Source organism: Varanus komodoensis, unplaced genomic scaffold, assembly GCF_004798865.1.
Source record: "Varanus komodoensis strain SLA01 unplaced genomic scaffold, ASM479886v1 scaffold18_3, whole genome shotgun sequence".
Taxonomy (NCBI): domain Eukaryota; kingdom Metazoa; phylum Chordata; class Lepidosauria; order Squamata; family Varanidae; genus Varanus; species Varanus komodoensis.
The window spans coordinates 14,140,780-14,163,981 of NW_025335549.1; the positions used below are offsets into that span (position 1 = coordinate 14,140,780).

The window sequence follows — 23,202 nt, forward strand, 5'->3', positions numbered from 1 at the left end:
CTGCGGAGCTCCGGAGACATGGTCCCCGCGGCCTTGGGCCGTCTTGCAGTCTGCAGACCTTGCCTCATCCAAGGCGGCTCCGCTTCTCCGAGGAAGCCCCTTTCTTGAGAAGGGCCAGAAGGACGCCAGCAACGTTCAACCTGCCTCTTGGCCGAGGGGATGGATCCCGCTCCAGACCGACCCCCTGCAGCCACCCCAGTCCAGCCAGTGGGATTTGGGGAGCACCTCGAACCAGCGCCGGGGGATCCCTGAGCACTGACTCGGAGGGCCCCAGGGCGCCTTTTCTGACCCCAGCTGAGCAGGGGGCCCGGAGAAAGAGCGACCTTCTTCTGCAATCGGCGCCCCGGGCGACATGCGGGCGCTTGCCTGGATGCGGAGCGGGGCGCGCGTTTATGTGACCCAAACGCTGCCGCTCTGCTAACGGGGGCAGACGCGACGGGGAGAGGCGCGGGGCCTCCCGTGGATTCCCAGCCGGGGGCAGCGCGCGCGTGGAGAGGCCCGAAAGGAGGACAGCGGCGAGGTCGGCGACCCGCGCCCACCCAGGAGAAGGAGCCCTTCCCGGGCAGGGCCCGCCACGCGTGGAGCCTGCTCCTCCTCGCGAGAAGGCCCGCTGCGGCGATCGCGCCGCTCCCCCCGCCCCCCCCCTCGGTGAACGAACAAGGGAGCCGCGAGGAGGAGGAGGAGGAGGAGGAGGAGGAGCGCCGCCGCGTGGCCGGTGCGGGCGCAGCGGCGCGCTCTCGGCGCACAGCACCGAGCCCCCGGCGCACTTGGCGGGGCCCGGCCGGCTCGCGGGGCGCCGGGACCGCGGCGGGAGGGCCTCGCCGGCCGGGCATGGGCAGCTCCCCCTGGGCTCCCGGCCAGGCGCGCCCCGTCCCCGCGCGGGCCTAGCGGGGCCCCCGGGAGGCGCGTCTCCCGCGTCGGCGCGCCGACTCCGGAGCGAGCGCGCAGCGGCCGGCCAGGGCGCGGGCGCGGGCGCGGCATGGAGGCCATTTGGCTGTACCAGTTCCGCCTGATCGTCATCGGAGACTCCACCGTGGGCAAATCCTGCCTCATTCGCCGCTTCACGGAGGGGCGCTTCGCCCAAGTCTCCGACCCCACCGTGGGCGTGGATTTCTTCTCGCGCCTGGTGGAGATCGAGCCGGGCAAGCGGATCAAGCTGCAGATCTGGGACACCGCCGGGCAGGAGCGGTTCAGGTGAGGGGGCGGCGGGGGCGCCCGGAGCGCGGCGGGCGGTGCCAGGCGGGGCGGGGCGGGGCGGAGGGCCCTCGCCCGCCCCCGGCTTCCCCCGCACCATTGTTCGCGGCCGGCGCGGGGCGCGGGCTCCGCCGGGAGAGGCTGGAGCCGCGACGGGGAGGGAGGCCCCGGGGGGAGAGGATCCCTGGCAGCCCCCGCGCCCGCGCCTGCGCTGCGTCCTGCGCGGGTGGGTTCCGCGGGCCGCAGCCCGGGGGCCGCGCTCGGCGATGGGGAGGGAGCCCCGCAGCACCTGCTGGGCAGGTGCGCGGGCCTTGGCTCGCTGCGCCCTCCCCGGACAGCGGGCGGCCAGGAGGGCGGCCGAGCCGGCTGCTCTCCTGGAGTCGCTGCCATCCTGAGAGGAGGGCGTTTGAAATGCAAGCCTGGCCGTGCCCGGACTTTAATCCGGCTTGTGTGGCTTTTAAATGATGCGTGCAAACTTTCTTCTGCCTGTTTATCAGCCTGAAGTATCGGGAATGCAGTAGAGTGGGCCAGAGCGATGTTATTTGTGGGCTTCCTAAAACAGTGACAGGAATTGCCAACCAGCAGGGCGTGGGGCGAGAGGGTTAAGCCCAGGGTTCAAATGCCTTAGCTGCTCCGCCACTTGAGTTGCAGTGGCTTAACTGAGAAATTGCTAATAATAAATGATTATAAGTAAAAAGTATTCCTCAAGGCCTGGTCCACCACATCCCTTCTGCTGCTGTGCAGGAAGCAAGGCAGGTGAGGATCTTACCTATACCTGCCCCGTCTGAACAGGGAGGCCTTGAAGCAGCAGCAACACTTTCAGGGGGGAGATTCTCTCTTTCCTGTGCAATGCACAGTGCTACAGCCCCCTCCCCAACAAGACCATACCACATGCCCTGAGGAACATCTGGCTCTTTTGCTGATATATTCAGATATGGAACAACTCCTTGAAGATGCAAGGTCTCCAGAAATTATGAGGCCAGGAAGCATAGGGGGGATACTTGGGCCTCCCATGTTTGTCTGCTTTCCTCCAGACTACTAATCATCCAGCCAATGCATTGCCAAACTTCAGCAGACCCTGAGAACTGGAAACACGCTTGCTTGCCTGCTTGCTTGGGGTTCTGCCAAACACAGGTGGAAGCACCAAGCTGGCTCAGCCAATGTGTGTGTTGCCTCTTTTCTCTGCCACAGGATTGATTTTAAGACAAAGCTCTTCCTCTTGCAATGATACCATTCCCCCTCGGTGCTTAATTCTGACCCCACACAAGGAAAGGAAGGTGCTTTGGATTGTCACACTTTCTTTAAGCAAAGAGAGCGCTCCCCTTGAGCAGTCGGATGGGGAAAATATTTCTGGTGTTTATATATAATCGTTGCTGTATGCATGCTGGCTTCGTTACCTCACATGAGGTGAGGTGTGGGATTTATTTGATACATCCTCCTTTCCTTCAAGGCACTCCGGAGTGCTTGCCACCACAGGCTCCTTCCAAGAGCCAAACAGTGTGATATAAGCGCACTGTACTTCAAAGCCATCTAAGCTAGTGCCCATTGCCACATCTTGTGGTAGGGAGTTCCACAGATCTCACACTGAGTGAAGAATGTTTTCCCCTTGTCTGTCCGAAATCTCCCAGTTTTTCACCTCTCTTCCAGTAAAGCATGAGGAGGAGGAGGAAACAAGTAGAGGACCAAAGAAAGCTGTAGCCTTCCGCAGAGTCCGACCCTCGATCCATCTAGCTCAGTTCTGTCAACACTGACTGGCAGCATCTCCCTGAGGGTTCAGGCAGGACTGTCTCCCAGGCCTATGTGGAGATGCAAGCAGCTGTACCTGAGGCCTTCTCCATCCCACGCAGGAGCCTTACCACTGGGCTGCACGCTCCCTCCTCCATCTCTCTCTAACCACCTTCTCCACACCCTGAATAGTGCAGCTAAACCATTTCAGACCCTGGACTCAATTTTTTCATTTTTTTGGAGGGGGTTGGTTTTGACGTCTCACCCTTCCACTGAAGGAGCAGACAAGTGCCATTTCTCCCTGCCATTCCCTACTTTCCAGTGACTTCTACATTCCTGGCCTATTAAGAGCAATGAAACACGACAAAAGCAGCAAGATGTAGGAAGGAAGGAAAATCAGCCTTCTGAGTATATGCCACTCCACATCATCGGCTCACTTAAATCAGGACTACGGGAATAAAAGGGCGCTTGCTTCGGCGGCCCTGATGTCCACCCTCAGGTACCATTTTGTGGGGGGAAAGGACCTTCAGAGCAAGCCGTTACAAACATAAGAAGGACGGATGAGCATCTCCCAAGGGCCAGTTTCCCCCAGCAGCTTCTCACAGAAACTGCACAAGCAAGACAGGAGAGAGAGAGAGAGAGCAAATTCCATGCAAAGTCATGGAAATCCATGCAAATTCCTCAGCAAATCCATTTGCAAATCCATGCAAATTCCTCAGCCACTAGTCTCCATCAGTATTCCAGCCACTGTTACTGGAGGCAGCATGTAGCTAGTGGCTGCACGTCGTTACTGCACTGCATTGATATCCCGACTTTTGCACAGTGTTTCATTGTTTTGTTTATATACTGTTGCAAAACTGCCCTCAGAGCTTCAGCTACCGGGTGGTGTGGAAACGGAATGGAATGGGATAAACAAATAAATAAATAATCCCACGCAGCTGACTGGCGTGAAAAAAAAAGGGAAGTACTTAACGATTAAGCTCTGGAATTTGCCTCCCGCAAGACATAATGGTGGCTACCCATTTAGATGGCTTGACTACTCGTCGCAGTGGCAAGAGGCTCGTGGAGGCGATGGGCTGAGGAGCAGCTGCTGGAGAGGGAAGCAAGTGGAAAGACGTGTTGGTCCCCGTGTTTACTTGTGGGTTTCCTTTTGACAGCTGTTTGGCCACTTAGAGTACTGGGCAAATTTCGATGCTCTTAAATGCACTCTCCTCCCTCCAGTGCCCTTTTCTGCCCCTTTCCCAGCCTTGACCTTCCCTTCGTAAGCAATCAGGACCGTGCGCGGCTTCTCAGCATTCTAGTGCTTCCTTCCCCCAACCAGCTAGAATGGGCAATGACCCTGCTGGGCAGGGATGATGGGAGTGGTCATCCAGCCCAGCTGGTGGGCACCGGGTTGAGGGAAGCTGCTGCCATGCATGGTACAGCAGAGCACCTGTAAGCCGCTTTCCGCATGTCAAGCAGGGCAGCCGATAGTGTTGGATTCCTCATCTTGCAAGATCAGGCATGGAGCTCATTGGCTGACCCTGGGCCTGGCCCGCCTCTCAAGGTCATTGTAAGGGGGAAGGGGAAAGATGCTGTGTCCCGCTTCCTAAATGTGCCTCAGTTCATTTGATTTACCAAATGCGGATCAGCATCACCTCTTTGGAAGATGCATCAATGAGAGCTCTTAAACAGAGTCTGGGTAGAGCATGGCCATTCGACTTCGCTGCAAGCAGAACCTGAATCTGCATCATCACGCTGCTTTGGCCCTCTGGTGTAAGAAGTGCAGTGCGGTGCCATTCTTTGCCACCTTGAATCTCTTGTCTCAGCAAAGGTGCCCAGAAGCTGCCGTTGTAGCTCTGGGGTAAACCAGAGCCAGTTCTGTTTGGGCAGTGGGCACATGGCTGGTCTGAACAGGATGGCCAATCCCCTGCCACTGCCCATGACTTTAAGCATCATACCTGGATGAAGCAACCCATGGGCAGTGGAGGCCGGTAGCACCTATGTCAGTGGGGGTCCTCCTTCATGACAGCTTTTATTTTGAGCTTTATAGGGGCCATACATGATGCTGCATTCCATCCCCCCAACAGCTTCACCAGTATGGAGCTTGAACCAAAGGCTGCCATGGATAAGGCTGCTCCGGCCTGTGGAGGGCCAGCTGTGGACAAAACATTAGCAAGCAGGAGCCATGGGGCAGGAACCCCATGGGGACATAACACCAGGTGACAATGGAGCAGATAATCCTTGTAGTGTCTTGTGCAAATCTGCTTCCGTCCAGGGTGGCTTGCAAGGCAACGCTGCAGCTCCGTCTCGCCCACACCAGTGCTCTCTGGTTGGGCATCCATTCGCATCAGCCCCATCTAGCATAGCCACTGGCCATGGCAGCTGGGACTTCCTTTCCAAAACTTCCTGAGGGCTAGGCTGCTCCGAGTAAGTCCTCACCCGTTTGCTGTTTCAACCAAAAGGACAAGAAAAGGGTGTTTGCAGCCCGCGGTTTCCCCTTGCGGGTGATCTTCATATGGGCATTCATCCTCTTTCAGATCCATCACGAGAGCCTACTACAGGAACTCAGTTGGTGGCCTCCTCCTCTTTGACATTACAAACCGGAGATCCTTCCAGAATGTCCACGAATGGTTAGAGGAGACCAAAGCACACGTCCAGCCCTACCAGATTGTCTTCGTCTTGGTGGGCCACAAGTGCGACCTCGACACGCAACGGCAGGTCACCAGGCACGAGGCGGAGAAACTGGCCATCGCCTATGGCATGAAGTACATTGAAACCTCTGCCCGGGATGCCATTAACGTGGAGAAGGCCTTCACCGACCTGACTCGGGACATATACGAGCTGGTGAAAAGGGGGGAAATTACCATCCAGGAGGGCTGGGAGGGGGTCAAGAGCGGCTTTGTCCCCAACGTGGTGCATTCTTCCGAAGAGGTGGTGAAATCGGATCGGAGGTGTCTGTGCTAATGGCAGAGGCAAACGAGAAATTACGCCACGCCGGACTAACCGAAACGTGTCCTGCTGCGTGAACTTGGTGCAACAGAAGAGAAAGCAGCAGGAGCACCTTGCTTTGGGTCTTGGAAGAACAGACTCTCCAGGGGGTGGTAACCCCCATTAAGTAGGAATGAACCCGGATGCATGCTTATCTAGTAGGAGATGGAGCAATGTCAGACAAGAGATCTGGTAGCAGGTAGCCCATGTCAGGGAATTATATAGACCCTGTTTTAATTGCATCTGTCATTTAGAGTTTTGTGTTGAAGCCACGGTCCGGATTGCAACTTGATATGGGATTTATTTAGAGCAGGATAGAGCAAGTGAAATCTTGGCTTCGATCAATGCTATATTTTTAGGAAGATTATGATTTCACTGGTTTGCCAGTCTTTCAACCATACTTGGATGCTAGTGCAGAAAAAAGGGAAACATTTACAGACTGCGGCCCATCCCTGCGTACCTTGCCCCTTTTACACGGGAATGGGAAAGGGTGCACCATTTGGGGTCATTGAATGGTTGCCCAGTACAGCCAATGAACACAGATGCAGTCCTTCTCAGGCGGGCCTCCTGAGGAACTGGATGGATTGCTGCTACTTCCGTAGCATTGAGCTGGTGATGCTTCTAGTTTCCAAATTTGTGGTAAAATCCATGATCAGTGCTGGAAAATGCTCAGCTGCATGTAACACCCATTATTTCCTAGATGGGGTGGTGCCGTTGTCTAGGAGGAGAAAGATCCAGACATCACCAAGATCTAGCTGCTTTAGGGCTATTTTTAAAATGAGTACCAGTTTTTTCAGAAGGGTGGACCCCCCCCCCCACAGTTTTATTCTTTCCTTTTTGAAAAGCTGAGTCCAGAAACATCTTTGGAAAGTGAAGGCATCCATTTGCAAAGAATGTTTTTCTGCCAGGACATTTCCTCTGCAGGAAAGGAAGGTAGCTAAAGTAGAGGGTATGAGAGGAGAAGTGCCAGAAAGATTTTTTTTTTAAAAAAAAAATTGAATGTCGGATTGAGTACGGAGATGGCCTACACAGCTTTAAGAAAGCTTTTGATTTTCAGGTTAGAGCATTAGCATTGTAGCGAGTACTCCATTTGGGTACCCAGGGAGAAATCAATGCATTTGCTAGAGTTAGTTGACATTCACATGTGCAAAGAATGTAAGTTTAATGTGCATTATGAGCCAGAAGGAAATTAGACGGAAAAAGTTTGTCTCCTGGAAGCAAAGAAGGAAGAGGTTATTTGTGTGAAAATTGAGGTACTGGGTTGTACAAGATTGTGTCCTTAAAAAAAAAAGTTTAATCTATGTATCTTCAGATGTATTTTCACATTTGGCATCATTTACACATGCCCATTTTGCAAAGCACCCAGGCATTGTGACTGGGTATATGTTATAATATGTTTGAATTTAAAACTGGGAAATCCCTCACAAATGCTTTGAAATTTCAGAAGCTTGACATGGGTGAATTGATAAGGGGAATTACCATGCTAGTTTTGCATTGTTTTCCGTTTTTAAAAAGGCCAATTAGTTAATGCTTACGTTGTTTATGCTTTAGGCTCAGATGACATCTTCTGGTTACGTGATAACTTTGCAAATGATCACATAACGCAGATCACAGATCGTGGCTCAGGTGGGCTATGGATTCACTAATCATTCAATTTATGAGTTGTCCTACAGCTGAAGCTCTCAGGGTGACATCCATAATAACAACACAGATAATAAAAGTAGTGATAAAACATTAAATATTTGTTCAAGTTTTACAAGCAGCAATACTATTTTAAACTAATATAAAAATAAGGGATAAATACTGAAGCAGATAAAATGGGTGGGGAACACAAGGCCTAAGGGTCTCATGTCAGTCCCTCTTCTGTAGTCCACACTACCTTGCTGCCTGAAAAAAAGGAAGAAAATTGTGGTTTGCCATCAAAATTTGACAGTTTGCTGGGTTTCTTAGTTTAGCCCACAAAGTTTGGAACCAGAACCCCCAAGTTACTTGCCCCTGAATTAAAACACTGGAAGAGCTATACAGCACCATCTTCTGCTTGTTTAGACTGAGAAAAATCCCAGCATTCCCCTGCTAGCCATGTTGGGGAATTCTGGGAGCTGCAGCACTTTTAATCTAAAGTGGTACCCAAGAGGTTTGCAGCCTTCCAAATGCAACATGAAACATACGATTAAGCAGAATAGTCTGGAACTTGTGAGGACAACTACAGTGGAGGTCTCAGGCTAAAATGGAGATAAAAGACAGAATCAACAGGGAAAAGAACCCTAGGCAAGGTCATTCTTTCCAACTTCTACTTCCACAATGTTGTAGCTCACATGGCGATTGTGAAATAGGAATGCAATTGATGAAGGAAGGGACTCTACCTGTCGTACTGATGTCAGGGGCTGGGTCCTCAAGGAGTGCTCAATCCAGCGGGGAGCCCAGATCTTGGAGGAATGGGGTCTGGAGGGACCTGTGGTGGGGCCTGGAGGTAGGCTTCAATTTCCTGCCCCTCCTGCTCAGCAGTTCAGCTAGGCTGCCAAAATTAGCCATTTAGTAGTGGTGCTTTGCAGGGAAGGTAGCTGGAGGACCCCTAGGATACCTTGGATCCTGGCGATCCCAGCTTCTTCCCCTCCCTACCCGTGTTCCCCTTCTCCAGCATCACTTTTAGGACAACAGAGAAGTACCTGGCACAGTTCGGTTCACACTGGCTGTGAGGTGAGTGAGGATCAGAACACGGATGCCTCGCTGCAAGTTTGGGGTTCAGTTTCTTTGCTCACAGCTGGAAATCCAAAATATCCTGTGGCCCCTTAGATGCCACAGGGGGGTCATAGGATCAGTCTACTAGTAAGTTTCAGTTATTGAATATTTCATTGTTAATGCTTCGCATGTGTTTAAGTAGAACCCAGACATCAAAAGATGTTCTGTGGTCATACTCTGGGAAGGTCTAGCCCATATCAAAGCTATATGACCTAGAAGCAAAAATAAGTGGGGGGGGGATATATTTTTCATCTAATTAAAAGAGGTTTTGGTCAAACTTACAGGCTTCAGTTGAGTAACTGATCAATTATACCTACATAAATTTGTATATATGAAAACTCCCTTGCAAAAGTGCATTTTAAGAGTGCTAAGACGGTACTGCTTGTCGGGGAGGTGTATTTCTCTAGAAGCATGGCTTCCCTTTACGATAAAGTTGTGGTTTTTATAGTATGTGCTTTTCATGCTAAGGCCAAATAAGGTAACTTGTTTTATTTTTAAGAACCAAACCGCAGTGTTGATCATTTCCGCTTCATTTCTTAAATACTCATTTGCCAGGTGTTGCAAAATACGCTTGAGTACCTTGCATCGCAGACAGGTGCCGCTTCCTCTCTTACACCAGCAGCCCAAGTGATGACTGTTTCCATAGGCAAAGCAACTCACACTCGCCAGCATCACGAACGCACTGCCCTGCGCTTGCTCATCTGCTGCTCAATGCTATACATTTCATCCCCACCTCTTGGCCCCGATGCCAAAGGAAGTTGGCCACAGCATGATGCATTTTAAATAAATAGGACATAAATTATTTGGAACAATGAGGGAGGGGGGAGGGGGAGGGGGAGAGAACGAGAACGAGAGCCATAGGATTTTTCAGTGGCTCCGTTCCAATGCTGGAGCTAAGACTCTTCTGTGTTCCCTGTAGCCAGTGTGGAACAAACCAGACCTTCTTAGAGGTCACAAGAACCACCTTGGGAAGGCGGTTAGTGGTGTGGGTGAAAGGAAACTGGTGCCACCAAGACACGATTGTTACTTCATCCTCTTTCCCTCCCGCTCCAAAGCAGAGCAATTAGGCTGCTGAGAGTGGTGGCGTTTTTAGGGTGGTAGGAATGCAGGGGCAACCCCAACTCCTTTTGCCCTGCATAGGATGCCTATGATCCCCCAAATTTGGAGGTTTATGGGCACCCCTATTGGATTGTGCTTGAATTTGACCTATTGCTTTCTCCGTGGCACAATTAGCTTTCTCTGGATGGGATCATCTGTCCCACCAAATACAGACTGAAATCAGCTTTCTGAAGTGCAAGATCTGAAAAGATCGAAGATCTTTTAAACTGGAGAACCTCGAAATTCCTGCATGCCAAAATATGCTCTTTCACTGAACTGCATTCCTCCAGCCCTTCAGTTTGCCAGTACAATCCTAAATATGCATACACAGGCATTAACTTTAGTTGCAGTCTTAAGAATCCTCATCCTGAACTGTTGAGCTGTAGTCTTACTTTCGTAAAACACAGGAGTCATAAAGCAATTAAACATTGCACAACTGTGTATTATCTCCATCCACGCAGACATTTTTCAGCTTAAAAATTCCCCATGCCCTCACACCATTCTAGGAATATTTTCTCTCTCTTGGGGACATGGCAGAAGACAGGAAATCTTGCACAGCGTTACCCAAACTAATTTTAGATCCCACTGGCATTACAAAGAAAACCTAAGAGAAAGTAAGATCACCTGGGATAGGTGCAGCTATGCTCCTTTGTTAATTTAGCAAGCATGGTTTGTTTTTCTGGATTCTGCAATGAATTCAGATGTTGTGCTTCAGAATAGTCCCTGGTATTGTTGTTAAAACAAATCAGGCTTGAATATGGAGATTTAGGTTGCACTGATAGTAGCATTTATGCAAAAACACATTTCCAATAGAGTATCACTTTGTAGCAAGGTCTACAACAGCACAATGGCAGACTTCATTTCTCTTCTCTGCATTTGCTCTTTTGACTGTAAAAGGTTTAGTTTGAAACTGATTTTCTGCCCCAGATTAAAAAATAAAATAAATTGTATGCATATAGAAATGTTCGCTCATACCTGGAGTCTTTAATTTGTATGGTATCATGTATTAGATTTACAAAAGAAAATATCATGTATAGGGAATATAAAGTTCTTAAAAGTAAACGTATAATAAGTCTGATCAAAAGTGGCAATGTAACCTTTTTCTAATGCCTTACATTTTTAGGCAGTTTACACAAGTAAGCGATGGGAGGGCAGGGAGGGGAAAACCTTCTGTAAAAATAGAAGGTGTTTAACTTTGTAAGATGAAAAACTTCATTTTCTTAACCAGTTTTAGCATTTTGACTACTACAAGAGAAACTGGAGGTTAATAGTTAAAAGGAAGCTTTTTATTTTCATTTTTCTAGCTGTCTGGGAATGACAGGAAAAATAAAAACAAGCCTATTTATTAGTCCAAATGTCACGATCTCAGTCGCATGCTGAGTTAAAAAAATACGCTAAACCTCCAGATTAAAATACTGTACACTTTTCCTAGCTTTCTGTTATACGCACTGTAATGAAATGTGACAAAATATGCTGTATTTAGCTGTGTGTGAATGAAAATTATGCTTGTACCTAGCAAAATGGTTAATGTGATTATGTGACATTCAAAAGTTGTAAAGAAAAATCCATGTTTTTTATTTCCTCCTCTGCCATTTTTCATCAAACATCTAGTAACTCTGTATTCAGCAACCGTGGTGGAAAAGCCTTCCAATACAGAGTAGTTGAATAATAAATATACACACTGTTTATAACAGGATCCATTGGCATTTTTAAACTAAAGGTGTGCAGAGATCTAGTGACTGCCTTATAATGTTGTGTGTTTTTCAATGGTTTCCAAGTGGCTATACCTGCGCCAGTCCATCATGGACAGATTATTCTGGCAAACGGTTCGATATGATCATTGCTGAGACTGTGGGACAGGAACCAGAAGACAATGAATTCCTGGATTACATACAGGTGACAGGTTTTTTGATATTCATGAGAATGATAGGCCCTGTATTGCCCTAGCTCAGGGGTGCAGAACTTCAGTTCATGGGGACCAGATTCAGCCCAACTGAGGATCCACAAATGGCCGTTCCCTTTCCCCACAACCATTTGGTGGCTTCCTGGCTTTTGCGCAGCCCTTTCCCTACCTACAAAATTTAAGATGCTTCTCCTATGCATCATGTGGTGGGAGGACCAGGTTTTGCTATGAACTGGGCCCAACCTTCTACTTGCTGAAGAGTCGCCGCAACAGTTTCAAGAAAACATTACAAAGTTATTCAGCCTTACTGCTGTCTTCTTTCCTTTTGGTTCCTAGGATTTCTATTTCATACAAGGATGGACCAATCAAAGCTCTCCTTCCCATTCTTCCAAAACACCCACGCACGTATCTCAATTCCTCCGGCCACCCTAGGTTCACCCGTGTCCCATTTCACAGTAATTCTAGCTGCTCGTAAGATGATGGTAAGGAAGGGTACCTTGGCAGGGGCCAAGAAAATTACCTGGGGCAACACTGCTGCTCGAGCAAGACTAGACCGTGAGGCAGTGCCCAGAAATGGGCTTTCAGAAAAGGGGGACATTCACAAAGCAGAATCCAAATAATCACCACAGGCATAGTTTGCACATGCTCAGGACAGGAAAGCAGCTGTCTGAGGAGCTCCCTTGGAATGACCCTTGGATTTGCAGCCCCTTTCTCTGAGTATTAAAGGCCACTAAAAAGCTACTTTTCCTTTATCCCTCTGAAGAGTGGGAAGCATATGGAAATCTTTCTCCACACAATCCACCGTTATCCCATTTTATTTCCAGAATTTGTTCCGAGAGCTGCCCGCGTGATGTTTGCCACGTTGTTCAGGCATTAACTTTTTCCTGTGTTACCAGTGTGCACTAGCAAATAGGCTAACTCTAGCTGAAACCAACCGAAAGCTGGACATATGCCAATCCATCAACTGCAAAAATTGTCTAGGTGAAACCAGAAGAGAGGTGAAACAGGATACAATCTCCCTGCTCACCAGAACGCATGTGTGCCTATGTTAGGCTTTACGTAAAAAATGGCTGATCTGCAGGTGGCTTAAAAGAACAGTTCCTTCTATACCAGAGATCTGCTGCCAATGTGGAACTTTCTAGTGAAGCTCCTGATGTCCCCAGCACCTGGAGTACTACAGTTCAAGCACCCAGAATTATTATTACCCCAAGCTTTTGCAAAAGTTTCAAAGTGCCTTTCCACATGGGAATGGGTTGCTTCACATGACCAAAATAAACCACGGTTGCTTTACCATAGCCACGGCAGCTTATGTAAATTTTGAGGTGTGCAGGAACCATTTCCATAAGCAACAGTGAAAAAAATACTATTTTGATCACATGAACCAGGTCAGGGCCCTTTTTCTGTGAAAGCCCAATGAATATGCTACTTGTTGCTTAAAGAGCTAAAGGCCTAGAAAAGCCATCCATTTCTGTAATCTAATGTGGAATCTAATTCTTTTCTGTAATCTAATTGCCACCATCCCCTCTGCCATTCTAGGAACTGTTTTAGAAATGCGGGTGCCCTTATGCTAAAAAGAAACAGGCACAAGAGGTTCTGCCACAAATGTTTTAACTTGCGCTGTTTTAATATAGTGAAATAAAAGTACAAAAACTTTACAGGTATTCTTTATTACATGAAGTAGGACACAGTTAACATTTGCTTTTCGTTCTGAAGTGAAACCTGCATTACACCAGTACGCTGGCCATCAGGTGTGCGCTGAGGTTTCAAGGAAGAGGGGAGGTGTCAAGGCGACGCGTCTGCGAAACTGTAATAAGCAACTTGGGAATAGCATTCAACCTGGCAACCACTGAGGCTAGGTTCCCATGCACCACCCATGTTTAAATGCAGGTTTCACCCACTGCCTTTGCAAGCATTACGGATTCTGAACAAGACGGAAGGGATGGCAAGTGTGCCGACCAAGTACAGCAGGCTGCTGTCTTCAGCATGCCCCAATTCTACCAATGGGAATGAGGAAGAACAGTGTTTATGCACACACACAACAGGGGGAGACCACACGGGTTGCACTGTTTAGTCAGTCGTGAACCGGCAGGTCAGCTGTGTGCTTGTGTGTGGGAGAGAAAGTTCTCGTCATTGTCATTGTCCAGGACAAAACGGAGAGGGAAACATCCGAAGGACACCGTGGTCGTGACTGCAGTGAACAGACTGTTTTATTTCCCCATCCTGCTACCACACCTGCTGGGTGCCCCTCCCCAAAACAGAATTTGCTGACCCCGGCCCCCCCGCAGCAAGCATAGATTACAGTGAACAACTCCTCACAAAAGTATAGTGACCTGCTGAAATGTCCTAATGACACACTTCACACTTTTTAGACAAACCAACTGGGAAGGGTTTTCCTGGGACACCGTTATGACTGAAGAGGCAGCATCCCTCGTGGCTTGTTTCCCAAACCATGAAGCATGCATGGAACCAAGCAGGGCTCACAAATAAATAACGATGCTCACCATTGTTTTTTACGTTTTTATGTTACTTGGCTGAATGATTAAATTAAACTCAGTCCGCTGTGGGCTGAACCAAAAGGCTATTTTAAAATAAGAAAATATTTTGAAAATCAAAACTGCATTTAAAACTGGAAGAACTATGCTTTGCTTTTGGAAGGGTCATCTTTGTTTCTTCGTTTTACATCCCAGTTATAAACTCTAGCCATATCTGGAGGTGTGGTTAAGGAAACTCTTGTTCAACAAAATAACAGCAGCCACTTATGTCCCTTCATTATTGTGTGTGTATTTCTATCCAGAGTCCACATGGTACATTTCAAATAGGAAGATTATGCTCCAGAAACTGGTAACAACATTATGCAATGCCAGAAAAAATACCGAGTGCCAAGAATGACAGTCATGTCAACATGGAGCTTAAGCACAAAGGTTTTTCATTTCTTTCCAGTTGCTGTGTCAATGCTAATAACTTGAAATTTCAGGAAGGTCCAGCCAAACTACTGGCATTTATCCTCTCCACATGAATGTTTGTTTAGGTACACAAAATGTAAGAAAAATATCTGCAGGAGCGATCGACATCTTGCATCAAGCGTTCTGGAATACTTTGGGCCACTTGCACTCTCTCAGCTAACCTACCTCACAGGGTTACTTGTAAAAATAACATGGCGCTCTGGAGCCTTGGGTTCTTCACAAGTGGAGAAAGGTGGGATATAAATGCAATGTGCTGCTGCTAATGGTGATGATGCAGCAATAATCTTGACTGAAAAGGTGGACAGAAATAAAAATATCTGTACTGGCTATTGGACTTTTTGTCCTTAATGGTTTCAACAAGCACAAATAAAGTCAATGAACAAGCAGAAAGATGTGGCGGTGACAGTATTCGGAATCAAACGTTCAATACCTAAAAGGATACTGACTTCTGTAGTTGTGAACTGATCCCTAAGAAAATCCAAATCTTCCTCCAGAGACTCAAGGTTTCGTGTAGCTGTGGAGAGATTCTTTTCTAGCAATGCCTGGGCTTCATCAATATCGTACTCCAGCATTACGTTGGCCTAAACACAAAACCAAAACCGAAGAATATTTTATGGTTTCTTGAAATTAGTTTTAAAATGAAAAACTGTTTATAGGATCGAGTTAAACTTCACCTTCAAGACCCTCTGTTTCATTTTTCCCTTTCCCCTTGAAGGCATAATACAGTTGTACTTTTTGGACTTGAACTTATTTTGGGTAAAAACCAAACTTAACAATTAGCTCAAATTCAGATACACAACAGACATATTTAAAAGTGAGGCTTGGATTTTTCATCCATTTTGGTCACAAGGCAAATAGATTTGCCACAGCAAGCTCAGACCTTTCTCAACATTGTGTGGGTCAAGGATCAGCCTTCTACAAGGAGGAGGAACCTTCAGCATGAAAGAGAATCCTACTCATGAAAGCTCCCACCACCAGTCAACAATTCTTGGAGGGAACTGAAGGACTCCCATAGGATGGAAGGAATGGGGAAGTAATTTCCTCCAGTGTAGATCATAAATCAGGATCCAGCTCCGTGTTAAGAGCTTCAAACTATTCCAGTCATTTGAAAGGGTAATGATACCTTTGGAATACAAATGGAAAAATGCAATCAACGGAATTCACAAGGCCCAGCAAGACCTGTGACATCCAACAAGGAATGCACACCATTCAAAGGTGCTTCCAACCAGGTTAAGGTCTAAAATAATTCCAGCATCAGAGCTGATGCTTGCTATTCTTGACCTCTGCATATTTACTCAAGCATTACCTACCCCCAACCAGAGACAAACTTTATCTGTAGGAGGAATAGAAGCTTTACAGTAAAGGTTATCTGCCAATAAAAATCTGGTTTCCATCAGGTTCGTAGATTCCTTTGGAAAGGAAAGATAACAAGTCAATAAGGATCTAGTCCAGCTGTATGAAGAAACTTCTAGTAACAATCTTCTAATCCCCAGATGGTCACGCCCCCTCTCACTGCGCCCATCCCAATTCCTTCAGCAATCATTTTTTGTTTTCCCCTTTCCAAAAAAGGTGAGAGCCTCCTAAGACTTGGTTACTGGCACTAAGGGCTTTAGGGTGCGCTCTCACCCATGTTTAGCCAGCAAAACATCCTATAATCCCCAGCATTCCCCAGCCAGCAAGGAAGAGAAACACCAGGAGTTCTATGACTTAATCTACAATATGCAAAGTTCTGGGGAGGAGGGTACTTTTATCCCGGCCTGTTTTGTCTCTTGTCCCAACCCATTGCCTTGGCTCCCAGGGACAACTGGAAAAATGGTTCTTGAGAGCTTCTGCAAAGCTGAGTTTGGTTTTAGGGTGAAACAGGTTTTCATCCATGGCTTAGAACTATTATTTTCCCCATTTATTAGCTCAGAGAAATGAATTCATTCTGTAAAACTAAACTAGGCATAGTATCCCAGAGTTCTCAAGCATACAGTAACAAACAGCTTAATGGACTCATATGCAAACTTTAAGAAATTTACCTTTTTCTTTTGCATGTGTTTTAAGATTTCTAAAGTCTGCTTAATTTCAGGAATTTGATTTTTTAACCTGCAAATAAAAGAGAATGTTTTGTATTTAAGTTTTCTTTATAAAAGTCTTTGTAATTTTTCATCAACTCTTTAACTCTTAGTACAAGTAAAATACCGCAAAAAGCAGACAAGGATGCAAATATCTAATTCCTTTACATAGTGGCCCCTGTATTACTAATTACTCACTAAATGCATTTCAGCACAGCAATAAATACCTACTACAAACATACCAAACAAATGACTCAGAGTGTCAAGTGCTTGGGATAAACGGGACTGTGAGGGCAGCAGAGAAGAAAAATTGCCTTTGTGCTGTGGCTCATGGGATTTCCAGTGGTATCTGATTGGCCACTGCTGGAGTTGGGATACAACAATAGATGGAACTTTGGTCTGATCCGACAGAACTCTTCTGCTGTGCTTCTAAGAGACTAGAATGGTTTGGTAGAACTATTGACAAGGGTAGGATTTCTCACATGCCAACAGAATATAGAATTCTATATTCTTCATATTTTAAAGCAAATACAGAAACATAAGTAAGTTTGCTTGTTTGTTTATTCATATCCCACCTTCTTTTCTGCAAGGAACCCAAGGTGGCTTAAATAAACTTGCTCTCTATTTTAGGTTGTGACCCTGTGAGGCAGGTTAGACTCTGTTCGGCTTTTATACTCTATCCTCACATTCCTTCAAAAACATATTGAAATGAAGATGCAAAGGAAAAGAGTTAACGGAAATTAGCTACCCACTTCAGCTCCATTTCTGTCATCCAGTTAATTCAGTTCACTCCAGTAAGGTATTTTCTATAATGGAATTGCAACTGACAGGCCGTGCAGCAGAATAGGCCACTAAACAGACCATAACCCCCGTAATCCTTAGCCTGCAGGGACGGGCAGCCATGGTGGGGCTTGTAGCCCATCAACATCTGGGGACATTTGGCTGAGATCCACTTAACTATGGCCATCACAATGCATGAACCCCCTAACTGAGTCAAAACTATGCCACTGCTCTAACCTAAGAATTATTGGGTTTTACTAAATAAAAATGAATCAAAGCACTGCAATGTCAGTTTTTTTGCTACTGTGAACAGGAATGAAGTTGAAAGACACAATCACAGGTTACAGACAGATTTTCTGAACATTAACTAGAAAACCTCTCACATCTGTGTGATGGTTTGACAGTTACATTCTCAACGTTAGAGCAGTCTATGTGAAAAACCACATACCTTCTTTTCTTCTGGGCAAGGTTAAGCTCCATAAATTTATATTTCTGATACTGTTCATCCAGCTTTTTCAGCACTATGTCTGCTGTCTCATTTCCTGGTTGTTTCATAAACGAATCGACATCTTCCTTCAAGTAAAAATGACACACACACATTCTCAGTAACTCCAAAAGCTGTGGTTCAAGCAACCTTGTAAAACTGTGGCAAGGTTGCCAAGATCTTGTCTGCTTTGCCTTCTCCCATGTCTGTGGTCAGGGACTGGCATGATCAGACACCTAACTCAGCAAAAGCTCCATCACAGGATTCCCTTTAATCTGCTGTTGTTGCCTACCCTACTTCCATCAGTTTGCTAAGGTACTCTCTGCCTCTAGCTCATAGAGTATCAGGTCAGAAGCAGGGTGTCCCTGGCAAGTGAGCAGATGGTAAAATAAGTAGCTATAGTTGGCAACAATGGAGAGGAGTCTCTTCAGGGTGTCTTCCCCAAAAGTACCCCCAAACCTGAAACTGGCAGTGTTCTTCACTGCAGCAAGATGGGCAACCACCCTAGTGGTGTACTGGAGCTGTCCACATGAAGCAGCAGGAAATCATGGTTTGATTAACGCACAATCTACTGCAGCACCTATCAGGTGTGTTCTGAAGTCTTTCTGAATATTCAACCCTCAGGTGGACCAACTGGGGATTATTGTGTGACATCTGAAAGGAACGTTATAGATTAGTCATAGGATAAACTTAACCAACCTGTAGACTAACCATAGGTTGCTTGATCCATGATTAGCCTGTGATTTCTGGGTCTGAACATCACAGAGCAACCGGATTAGGGGCTGAATATTCAAAGTGAATGCAGAATGCACCTGGTATGTTCTGTGGCGAAATTGATGCATGGTTTGCTACTAACTTATGCAAATTGGGTTACTGAGTTTCTACAGGACAAAGACCGTGAAAGAAGCAGAAAAGACTGGCTAACCTGCTCCAAGTCTGGATCTTCTGTCTCTATCAAGTGAGAATACTAGCTACAACATGTCACTGTTATGCACCAAAGTACAGCGATTGCTGCATGTGTATATACAAAACAAATGAAGCTTGCTAAAAGCCACCAAAAACTATCCAAGTGAACTAAAATGCAAAATGAAGCACGGCATCCTTATATGCTGAAGACTGCAAACAATTTTGGCTCTCACCTCCTCCTCTACATTTTGGATGGAAATGAGAGGATATAAAAAACCATGACTTTTTTTTCTTTTTAACATAAACCTCACATAAGAGGTTGCCTAGGAAGAAAAGTAGTGTGGCCAAATACATACACCTATCTCTACACACATATTGTGGATTTCACATTAGCTTTTGTTGGCTCCAGATGGTTACTGGTTTAGCGATGTTCTCAGTCTAATCCAGCACAGCTTCAGAATCAATTAGTCCATGACAGACAGAAATATGCACAACTATCCAGCAACACCGCTATGAATTCGTGGACCAAGATGAAAGAGACCCGAGTTCAAACCCCCATCTGGCTGTGAGGCTCACTGGGTGACCATGGATCAGTCACGAGCACAATTCCTGCACTTTACCTTACAGCTGCTGATATTGTAAGAATAATACTGGGGCACGGAGAGAAGGATCATGTACACGGCATTAAGCTCCTTGGAAAAAAGGAGGTTTTTAAGTGTGATGCGTAAGAAGAGCCCTACTGGATAACGTCATGGGTCCATCTCATCCAGCATTCCGTTCACACAGAGGCCAACTAGCTGCCTGCAGGAAACCCAGAAGTAGGATATGGCCACAGTAACACCTTCCCACTTGGCCTCCCCAGCAGTGGGCGCATACAGACACAATGCCTGCAATACTGGAGCTCGTCAAATACTGACATAATGACTAGCAGCCACTGACAGCAACATCCTACGTGAAAACAAGATACAATGAGTGATGATTTACAAGTAATTTATGATAAAAAGAAATGTACACAAGCAAATACTGAGCAAATGACAGTAAGGACACAACCTCTGTATGAAAAGGCAGCCTAGCCCAGAATGCTGGGGGAGGGGGCAACACATTCCCTCGCATTCAGCTCTTGCTTTGCCTGCTGGCGACCTTTTCCCAGTGGTGCTTGGCAGGTCACTCTATGAACAAGTATGCCGAACAGGAAGGGCCACTTGGGTGGATCCAGCAGGATTTTCCATCCTGCCTCTTAGATGAAGAAATAAACATGTGCTAGGCAGACCCACTGGGAGCAATCAGTCATGAATGGAACCTCCATACCAAGATAAACAACAAAGAATCTGTGGCAGCTTGAGTATCACATTTATTCTGATATAAAATCAGAACACTGGGAGTGTTCACAGGATCATGGAGAAAAAACCAGCATGATTACTGTAGCTGGCTATGGGCTCTTGTGACATACAAACCCAGCAAAGGTAAGTGACTGGGGTGGATTACAAACCATCCTGTAACCCTAGAACAAGCCCTGGGTTTCAGTGTAGTTTGTAAACCATCCCAGCCACCCATCCTCACCAGGTTCCAATGTCACTCCAGCCTGCGCACACAACCATAGCTTACTTTTCTCTCAATGATTCTTCCTTATCAGATGCAGTGTCCAGAGCAGCTTATGCTAGAATAGATGCATTAGCCTTTAAAGTGCCACAAAACTTTGCCGTTTTTGCTGCATCAGAGTGACTTGGCTACCCCTCCGGGAATTCATGCTGACAATAAGGATGCTTCTGAATCCAGCTGCTGGGAATGGGGAAGACACACAGCACTCTCACCATCACATTCTTCCCTCATCCATCAGTTGTCCACAAACGCACCACATAGACTAATATGGCAAAAATTATATTGGTCTAGGCAGATCATTCAATCTAATTCAGCATGTGTGGGCCCAATTTTTTAAAGCATTTATATTCTGCAAAATAGTTTTTAAAGCCCCTTTATCACTATTTCTCTACCTGGGGCATACAATTCCATATTTATTTATTTAATTAAAACATTTCTATGCTGCCCCCATCGCAACAATGCCTCGGGGCGGCTCACAAAGAATACATAAAACATACATAAATAATAATATAGCAATTAAAAGAAAAACAACAACAACATTTAAAACAACAACAACAACATTTATATATGAGGGTCTAGGAGGAGAAAGCTACCTTATGTCTGTGTTAGGAACTGCGCAATAGCCACTGTTCTCTAGGTGGTCCTCAAAAATTAACTAAACTAAACTAAAATCTCAGAAAAAGGTCTAAAACAGACTTGAACCAGAGTAAAATCCAACAGCAATGTAAAGACCTAAAAATGCATTTAAAACAAAATGGAATGTCTAAAAGGCCTGAATATAATAAGTCTCCCCTGACCCTTTAAAAAAAAAAAAAAAAAGCACAGTGCAAGCAGCAGGCAAGCCTCTCTCTGCAGAGGGCACTCAACAACTGGAATTGCCCTCTCCTTAGTAGACTCCAACCTCGCTTCGTTTGTTAGCAGCTCCTAGAGCCCAGACAAGTGTATGCAGGAGGCTGCTAAGGGCTCTAAAATTATCAGCTCGGAAACAGACTGAAACATGACAGCCAATAATGGCCTGCAGGGCACAGCGGTTACACTGCTGGACTAGGACGCAGAAGATCCGGCTTCTGGCCCCCACTTAGCCATGAAGCTGCCTGAGCTGGGTGACTTCGGGCCAGTCGCTAACACTCAGCCTAACCTACCTTACAAGGCTGTTGTAAGAATCAAATAGGAAGAGGAGGGAGCAATGTCAATTGCCTCGATTCTTCCGGGAGGGAGGAAATGCATTTAGAATAGAAATGCACCTAGGGAAACAAATAAAGAACTGGCAGCCTTCTTCTGCGGCAGGGGCATTCCCACTACTGCCTTGCCTTGCCTTGCCTTGCCTGCGGCTCATCTTTCCCCAGAGGGGCCACCACAAGGTAGGAGGGTGGGCTGGGCTGGACGGGCCTGCGGGAGGGGCAGCGGCTCGGCGCATGCGCAGCCATACAACGGACCCCCCCCCCCCAACGCACACCGTTTCCCTCCCTTCAGGCCCCAGCCCTCCATTCTCTCCCGCCTCCCCAGGCCCCGCTTCTACCGGCCCGCTTTCCCTCGCCCCACTGCGGCGCCTCCCCGGCCGGTTGGCCCCAGGCCTTCGGCCCTCCCTCACTCACCACGAAGACCGCCTCGGGGATGCCCAGGTGCGCCCTCTTGCCGCCCCCGGAGGGGCCGTCGCCGCAAACCGCCGCGCTGCTGGTGGCCGCCGCCATCTTGGGGAGGAGGAAAGAGCACACGCACTCGCCGCGCGCATGCGCCCTGAGAAAAGGCGGGGAGAGCGACGAAGCGTCTCCACTGGTTACGAGAAAGCGTGATTGACTACCCTCCGCCGCCGCTTCGGCGCATGCGCGGTGTAGGGTCGTGGCTTTGCTTTGTGGTGTTTTGTTCTGCTGGGGAAATAAGACCGCGAGTGAAAAAGGAGAGTTTTTTCCGTGTCTTTCCTACCGTTCGCTCTAGACGTTGGAGTTGCTGGCTAAGGAGGATCTGCAGAATTTTGGAGGAGACTGGATTTTATTCGTGCATTCTCTTGTTATCCTTTTCCCCACTCGCCGCGGGTGATGTGACGCTCCTCCTCTGCAGTTCATCTGCACAACGACCCTGTAAGGCAGGCTTGGCTGCGGGACGGGGGCTGGCCCACACTCACCCAGTGAACTGCAAGGCTGAATGGAGACTTGAACTCGGATCTCCCAAGCCCCAGCCCATAATCGCAGACTAATAGATGAAGAAGATGATGATGGTGATGATGAAGAATATAGGAGCTTGCAATTCTGAAGCTTGGTGCAAAAGGCTGACACCATGAATAAACCAAGGCTCAGTTGGAAGAGCACCTGCTTGGCATGCAACCCCCAGACATCTCTTGGGGACGGGCTGGAAGAGTCCTGCCGGTACCCCTATTAGACAGAGCTGAGCTTAATGGATGATGGTCTGATCCAATGTAAGAGACTTTCCTATGTTCTCTCATGATAAATATAAGGCCAAAGAATCTCGCTTGAGTGGGTCACCACCAAGCCCACTGTAGGGCATCCAAATGGCAGTTGCCGTAAATTGGCAAGCAAGCCTGGCCTGTCCAGTGACCAGGTAAGCCTGCACACAAAAGGTAGGTACCCCAAGGCATTTTACGGGGGCCTCCATTCTGCCACTGGCGGATCAGTCAAAATCTTTGCCACCGTGCAAAGATTTAAATGCTCAGTTCGGTCCACTTGTCCTTTTAAGCGAAGGCGAGTCCGGAGAGCAAAACACAGGGGTGAAGTTTCCCCTCCCAAATAGTGTAGTGAGATTACTTGGTTGAGAAGTTTGCTTCCTTCT

General features: G+C 47.2%; 2 protein-coding genes across 4 annotated transcripts; one reads left to right on the forward strand and one right to left on the reverse strand.

Moving 5' to 3' along the window:
- The first annotated feature begins 979 nt into the window (after positions 1-979).
- Positions 980-6,181, forward strand: RAB39B (RAB39B, member RAS oncogene family). Its single transcript, XM_044427502.1, has 2 exons — positions 980-1,194; positions 5,439-6,181. The coding sequence occupies exons 1-2, from the start codon at positions 980-982 to the stop codon at positions 5,863-5,865; spliced, it is 642 nt and encodes a 213-aa protein (XP_044283437.1). The 3' UTR covers positions 5,866-6,181.
- Positions 6,182-14,132: 7,951 nt separating this feature from the next.
- On the reverse strand, positions 14,133-22,161 carry VBP1 (VHL binding protein 1). Of its 3 annotated transcripts, none has more exons than XM_044427477.1 (6): positions 22,014-22,161; positions 17,878-18,002; positions 16,614-16,680; positions 15,903-16,001; positions 15,035-15,173; positions 14,133-14,335 (listed from the first exon to the last, which is right to left on the reverse strand). In XM_044427477.1, exons 1-6 carry the CDS (start codon positions 22,107-22,109, stop codon positions 14,265-14,267), a joined length of 597 nt encoding a protein of 198 aa, XP_044283412.1. In that variant the 5' UTR covers positions 22,110-22,161; the 3' UTR covers positions 14,133-14,264. The 3 variants fall into 3 exon arrangements, with proteins under 3 accessions (XP_044283412.1, XP_044283414.1, XP_044283413.1); XM_044427479.1 differs by having other exon boundaries at positions 17,878-17,998; positions 22,014-22,134; XM_044427478.1 differs by lacking the exon at positions 22,014-22,161 and adding an exon at positions 21,561-21,661.
- Between the last annotated feature and the right edge of the window lie 1,041 nt (positions 22,162-23,202).

What these genes read in the sequence shown, in the direction of transcription:
- RAB39B (XM_044427502.1), top strand. Translation starts at nt 980, where the DNA reads ATGGAGGCCATTTGGCTGTACCAGTTCCGCCTGATCGTCATCGGAGAC. An exon ending in GCCGGGCAGGAGCGGTTCAG is followed by an intron (nt 1,195 to 5,438) that starts GTGAGGGGGCGG and finishes ATCCTCTTTCAG; the next exon opens with ATCCATCACGAGAGCCTACT.
- VBP1 (XM_044427477.1), bottom strand. Translation starts at nt 22,109, where the DNA reads ATGGCGGCGGCCACCAGCAGCGCGGCGGTTTGCGGCGACGGCCCCTCC. An exon ending in CTTGCCCAGAAGAAAAGAAG is followed by an intron (nt 16,681 to 17,877) that starts GTATGTGGTTTT and finishes TTTTATTTGCAG; the next exon opens with GTTAAAAAATCAAATTCCTG. An exon ending in GTTCACAACTACAGAAGTCA is followed by an intron (nt 14,336 to 15,034) that starts GTATCCTTTTAG and finishes CCACACCTCCAG; the next exon opens with ATATGGCTAGAGTTTATAAC.